Source organism: Bison bison, unplaced genomic scaffold (genome assembly GCF_000754665.1).
Source record: "Bison bison bison isolate TAMUID 2011002044 unplaced genomic scaffold, Bison_UMD1.0 scf7180017864032, whole genome shotgun sequence".
NCBI lineage: Eukaryota > Metazoa > Chordata > Mammalia > Artiodactyla > Bovidae > Bison > Bison bison.
In genome coordinates, this window is record NW_011494604.1 from 380,239 (window position 1) to 387,535 (window position 7,297).

General features: G+C 43.1%; 1 protein-coding gene across 1 annotated transcript in view; it reads left to right on the plus strand.

Annotated features, from left to right (window-relative positions):
- Positions 1-7,297, plus strand: part of CASR (calcium-sensing receptor) — an 89,560-nt gene that overhangs the window by 80,025 nt on the left and 2,238 nt on the right. Inside the window, 2 exon segments of the mRNA XM_010834252.1 lie at positions 4,149-4,272; positions 6,493-7,295. Of these exon segments, the coding sequence (XP_010832554.1) occupies positions 4,149-4,272; positions 6,493-7,295 (927 nt within the window).

The window sequence follows — 7,297 nt, forward strand, 5'->3', positions numbered from 1 at the left end:
TTGAACCATTGTTATTTTGTTATTTTGAGGTTTTTGCCACTCACAGCCTAACAGAAGCCAAGAAGGAAAGCTACTAAGCTCATTTTAAAAGGCTAATATAATCTTAATATCAAAAACAGGCAATAACAGTACAAGAAAAAGCAATTATAGGCCTGAGCCAGTGGTCACATCCTAAATAAAATGTCAACAAAGTTGGACCAGCAGTGTATGAAATACATATCGTGATCCAGTAGAATTTGCAGTGAATTTACAAGCACATAATAATAGCAAACATTACAGTGTTCATCAGATCAGATCAGTCGCTCAGTCGTGTCCGACTCTTTGCAACCCCATGAATCGCAGCACGCCAGGCCTCCCTGTCCATCACCAACTCCTGGAGTTCACTCAGACTCATGTCCATCAAGTCAGTGATGCCATCCAGCCATCTCATCCTCTGTCGTCCCCTTCTCCTCTTGCCCCCAATCCCTCCCAGCGTCAGAGTCTTTTCCAATATGTCAACTCTTCGCATGAGGTGGCCAAAGTACTAGAGTTTCAGCTTTAGTATCATTCCTTCCAAAGAAATCCCAGGGCTGATCTCCTTCAGAATGGACTGGTTGGACCTCCTTGCAGTCCAAGGGACTCTCAAGAGTCTTCTCCAACACCACAGTTCAAAAGCATCAATTCTTCAGCGCTCAGCCTTCTTCACAGTCCAACTCTCACATCCATACATGACCACAGGAAAAACCATAGCCTTGACTAGACGGACCTTTGTTGGCAAAGTAATATCTCTGCTTTTGAATATGCTGTCTAGGTTGGTCATAACTTTCCTTCCAAGGAGTAAGCATCTTTTAATTTCATGCCTGCAATCCCCATCCGCAGTGATTTTGGAGCCCAAAAAAATAAAGTCTGACACTATTTCCCCACCTATTTCCCATGAAGTGATGGGACCAGATGCCACGATCTTAGTTTTCTGAATGTTGAGCTTTAAGCCAACTTTTTCACTCTCCACTTTCACTTTCATCAAGAGGCTTTTTAGTTCCTCTTCACTTTCTGCCATAAGGGTGGTGTCATATGCATATCTGAGGTTATTAATATTTCTCCTGGCAATCTTGATTCCAGCTTGTGCTTCTTCCAGCCCAGCGTTTCTCATGATGTACTCTGAATATAAGTTAAATAAACAGGGTGACAATATACAGCCTTGACGTACTCCTTTTCCTATTTGGAACCAGTCTGTTGTTCCATGTCCAGTTCTAACTGTTGCTTCCTGACCTGCATACAAATTTCTCAAGAGACAGATCAGGTGGTCTGGTATTCCCATCTCTTTCAGAATTTTCCACAGTTTATTGTGATCCACACAGTCAAAGGCTTTGGCATAGTCAGTAAAGCAGAAATAGATGTTTTTCTGGAACTCTCTTGCTTTTTCCATGATCCAGAGGATGTTGGCAATTTGATCTCTGGTTCCTCTGCCTTTTCTAAAACCAGCTTGAACATCAGGAAGTTCACGGTTCACAGTGTTCATAGATGTAGCTTATCCTTTCCTTCCTTCAAACCAGGGCCCTGAGAGTCTCAGTGATCATCAGATCTGGTATTGCCACTTCTATTCCTCTTTCATTAGAAAATATTGCTGATCATCTGTTCAAGTGTTTTAAAACTCCTTGTCAAGCCAGTTATTTCTTTTTTGCTGGAAACAATGATAATTATTTTACTGCTTTCCATATGTTTAACTTTGTAAGATGTCTCCAGTTTAAGCAAGTAGTGGGAAGGGGTATAGTCTTCTTAAAGAGATGTTTTGAAAATAGTATGAACCCTACCATGTATCAAGGGTTATTCAAGGCTTTGTAACTGGGGCTACAAAAATGAAGACTTGCTCCCTAATTCAAGAAAGGTATGCTTTTTGCGTTCTTATGATATATTTACTGTCTCTGATACACATAGACTGTTAGGTAGTAAATACCTAATAAGTACTCAGTTACCTGGCATGATCAAAGATTGAGATGGAAGCAGGATTTCTGAATGGTGAAGCAATGGTAGATTGGGCAAAATCGTCAAAAACAATCATTTAAGAAGCTAGAAATCAACCAATAGCATACATCGAAAGGTGAAGTTTTTTTGTTTGTTTTCTTTTTTTAAGAAAAACTAATGAAACTCAGCTAACAGTGGCAGTCTGTGGCATTTTAGCCCTGGGGCTGCTCTCCAATTACTTCTAATGTGGACAAGCATGTTATCTGCATTATTATTAAAAATAACATTTTTAACCCTTTCCAATATGTTTGCCCATATTTTTCTTGTTCCACTAACTAGGAACTCTGGTGTAATATATAATAATAGTGGTGATACTGAGCACCCTTATTTTACTTTTTTTTAATTTAAGTTTATTTATTTTAATTGGAGGCTAATTACTTTACAATATCGTATTGGTTTTGCCATACATCAACATGAATCCGCCACAGGTGTACAGTGTGGAGATTCCTTAAAAAACTGGAAATAGAACTGCCTTATGACCCAGCAATCCCACTGCTGGGCATACACACCCTTATTTATTTTAAATTAAATAATATTGTGTCATATGGATTGATGTGTATGCTAACAATTTGGAGATGTTTTTTCAAGGTAAAGATATTTCTTCCTACTTTAGGTTTTTTTCTAATTTTTAAAAAATTTATTTATTTTGTAATTGAAGGATCATTGCTTTACAGAATTTTGTTTTCTGTCAAACATCATTAAGTTTTTTTATCACTAGTTTGTGTTGCTGCTGCTTCTGCTGCTGCTGCTGTCTCTTCAGTCGTGTCCGACTCTTCTCGACCCCATAGATGGCAGCCCACTAGGCTCCTCTGGCCCTGGGATTCTCCAGGCAATGACACTGGAGTGGGTTGCCATTGCCTTCTCCAGTTTGTGTTAAATGTCATCAAATATTTTTTCATCCATTGATGATCATGTTTACCTGTGTTAATTTATTATTACAGTGAGTGACACAGAATTTCTAATATTAAACTTGCTTACATTCCTGGCAGAAACTCAGCATGATCATGGTGTATTTTGTTTTTCATGCTCTTTGAGTTTGTTATTTTAGTACTTTCATCTGTTTTCAAGTAGTAGAAAGTAGTTGTACTCTTTCCAGATCCTTTCAGAGTCCTTACCCTTTGCATGTATCTCCAGGATCTCTATACATTTTTATTTCCAATAACTTCTATACATTTTTACTTCCAATCATCAGAACTTCATATTCTTTTTCAGAGACTGCCTGCAGGCTAATGGAACCCATTTTGCCTACAGGCTCAGAGAGGCAAAGGAGAACCTCAGAAGAGCCTAGGAATTTACATTTCCCTTCTGCTCTGAGTGCTGTGGAAGTGTGAAAGGTCTAGCCCTTTTCTTCAGGTCAGGACAGCGTTGGGGCCTAACCTACAATCCAGAGCTCCCCCGGGGGATCAGGCAGAAGTCGGAGGGACTTTGCTCAGGATCATAGCCTTGCTTATTCTCCTCCCTCCTATGTCCTACTTCCTCCATGTTCTTCCTGATTCCCTTGGGAGAACTTTCCTTATAAATCACTTGGACACAAATCCTCAACTCAGCTCTACTTCTGAAGACAACCTAATAAGTAAGATGGGCCTTTATACTGTCCTTGTCTTGTTTTAGAATCAAGATTATTATACTGGGCTTACAAGAATTAGTTGGAAGGTGCTCCTTTAAGAATATATATATTTTCCTGATCTTTGCTAGAATTTGTGTAATATAAGATTGCTCTGTTCCTTGAAAGTTTAGTATTACTTGCTTGTGGTGAACAAGGATGATGGTCATCTCAGATATGACTATGTGGTGGGGAGGAAGTAAGTGGAAAGAGGAGTATATTATTCTGGGACTTGTAGAGGATGGAAGGGAAGGCTATTTATGGAGGATTTTGTTATTGTGTAGACTCACAACAATTAATCTTCCTCGAATTCCACTGAGATGTGTTTGCCTGTGTGTGTGTGTGTGCATGCACTTTCCCATAGGCATTTGTCCCCTTCAGAGATAATAGGAACACAGGCCGCTGGCCCTTCCTCCGCCTGGATTGGGCCTGAGCCTGCCACACTGGTGCTAGTGCCCAGCTCCTCCCTCTGACACGTTGTCAGAGGAGCTGGAAGACTGATCCCACAGCTGCAGCCCCTCTCTGTTGTAATCTCCGCCCTCAGGTGCCTTTCTCCAACTGCAGCCGAGACTGCCTGGCAGGGACCAGGAAAGGAATCATTGAGGGGGAGCCCACCTGCTGCTTTGAGTGTGTGGAATGTCCTGATGGGGAGTACAGCGACGAGACAGGTAAAGGAGCAACCCCTGGTGGGCATGCAGGGCTCCCTTCACTGTGGGGCCCTGGGCTCAGCAAAGTCCCTGAAAGGGCTGGGCTGAGATGGTGCTTAGCACGGTTTCTCATTTAACAAGGTGCAATCTGAGCATCACACTGGGCTGCACACTGAGGGGGATAGAATCAGAATATTAGGTATCTCTGTAATACCGTAAAAGTTTACAAACACATCTGTTGCACATCTTTCTCTTACTTTGATGCTGTTGCTACTGCTAATTCACTTCAGTCGTGTCCGACTCTGTGTGACTCCATAGACATCAGCCCACGAGGCTCGCCCATCCCTGGGATTCTCCAGGCAAGAACACTGGAGTGGGTTGCCATTTCCTTCTCCAATGCAGGAAAGTGAGAAGTGAGAGTGAAGTTGCTCAGTCGTGTCCGACTCTTAGCGACCCCATGGACTGCAGCCCACCAGGCTCCTTCATCCATGGGATTTTCCAGGCAAGAGTACTGGAGTGGGGTGCCATTGCCTCCTCCATCTTACTTCGATACTGCACTCCAATGTTGTTTTTCTTTCTTAGAGCTCAGTGATCCTGAATAGACAAAGTTGTGTCTGTTCCCTGATTAAGGCAGCAGCAGTGCTAGACAGCATATCAGGGAATCACCATCTAAAATGAGTAAGAGACTGGATGACAGCAGCAAGAAGATGCTGTAGGCAACACAATATAACATCAAATTCAAAGCTGGGCTAATAGAGCTAAACAACAGAATGAGCTCTTAGGAACCAGAGATGTGTGTTCCAGGCTTCAGAGTTAATAGGTCAAGATAGATTGTCTACAGAGTACCTGGCACTGGACTTACTACCTTATTTATATTTCTCCTATGCCTCAGTTTCTTCATCTATAAAGTAAGAATAATAATAAACCTATCTTACAGAGTTTGGGGGATTAAATTAGATAAAACTGGTAAAACACATGATAAGTTATAGAGAAATATTTGATTGGCATATTGGAAGCACTCTATAAATACTAAATATAATTTTTTCTCATTATTATTAACTCATTGCATCCTCACTACCATGATGGAGTTATTATTGCTTCCATTTCACCGATGAGGAAACTGAGGCTCAGAATGGTTAAGGAGCCTGACCTAAGTCACACAGCTAATAAATGGCAGGGCCAGAATTCCCATCCAGACCACTGACTGCAAAGTCCGTGCCCCTTTCACCCCCCAAAACTACACACTGACTGAGACACAGCACAGGCTTAATAAACATTTGTTGGTCAAATGAGTCTGCAGCCACCCTCACTAGAAAGCCACTGATGTGGAGTGAAGAAGGCACAGGTCAGAATTGTTGAGCACTTTGCCGTGATCTAAGAGGCTGCTCTGGTGTGTCTATAAAGCCCATCCTTATGTCCAAAATAAGTCAGACTGAGTGTGAATCACTGTGAAAATTGGTGGACAGTGCCAGACCCCCAGTGTGCAGGGCAGCCACCTGTCTGGCAAGACTGATCATTCTGTGCTTGCTGAATGATGGTTTGTACATCAGCAAGTAGTGTTAAAGGAAGCAAGTAGCCCTCCTAGAGTTTGGAATTGACATGTACACATGGCTATATATAAAATGGATGACCAACAACAATCTACTGTACAACACAGGGAAGTCAGTTCAATATTATGTCACAACCTAAATGGAAAAACAATTTGAAAAAAGAATAGATACACGTATGTGTATAAACTGAATCACTTCGCTATACACTCAAAACCATCACAACATTGTTAATCGACTATATTGCAACATAAAATTTAAAAATTTTTCAAAAAGTATCCCCCATATATACAAACTGGAGGAGGGCATGGCAACCCACTCCAGTTTTCTTGTCTGGAGAATCCCATGGATAGATGAGCCTGGTGGGCTACAGTCCATAGGGTGGAAAAGAGCTGGACACAACTGAAGGGACCTGAGCACAATACATATGACTGAACACGCAGCACATATGACTGACCACGGCACACGTGACTGAGTACAGCACAAAAGAAAAAAATAATAGAACCATCAAAGAAACATGAAATTAAGTTTATTATTAAGCATAAGTCAGGGTTCAGTACATTATCTGATAATGTAAAAATCACAATTATTTCATCAATAAAGCAAATTTAAAGTTCCCTCATCACCACATTCAAACTCACAAATTTCAGTCTCTGCCACGCAATACTAACCCCTTCACTGCGACACTTTACAGATGCAAGTGCCTGTGATAAGTGCCCTGATGACTTCTGGTCCAATGAGAACCACACTTCCTGCATCGCCAAGGAGATCGAGTTTCTGTCCTGGACCGAGCCCTTCGGGATCGCACTCACGCTCTTTGCTGTGCTGGGCATTTTCCTCACAGCCTTCGTGCTGGGCGTCTTCATCAAGTTCCGCAACACGCCCATCGTCAAGGCCACCAACCGGGAGCTCTCCTATCTCCTCCTCTTCTCCCTGCTCTGCTGCTTCTCCAGCTCCCTGTTCTTCATCGGGGAGCCCCAGGACTGGACGTGCCGCCTGCGCCAGCCGGCCTTTGGCATCAGCTTCGTGCTCTGCATCTCGTGCATCCTGGTGAAAACCAATCGGGTCCTCCTGGTGTTTGAGGCCAAGATTCCCACCAGCTTCCACCGGAAGTGGTGGGGGCTCAACCTGCAGTTCCTGCTGGTCTTCCTCTGCACCTTCATGCAGATTGTCATCTGTGCCATTTGGCTCAATACAGCGCCCCCCTCGAGCTACCGCAACCACGAGCTGGAGGACGAGATCATCTTCATCACCTGCCACGAGGGCTCGCTCATGGCGCTGGGCTTCCTGATCGGCTACACCTGCTTGCTGGCCGCCATCTGCTTCTTCTTCGCCTTCAAGTCTCGGAAGCTGCCAGAGAACTTCAATGAAGCCAAGTTCATCACCTTCAGCATGCTCATCTTCTTCATCGTCTGGATCTCTTTCATCCCCGCCTACGCCAGCACTTACGGCAAGTTCGTCTCTGCCGTGGAGGTGATCGCCATCCTGGCGGCCAGCTT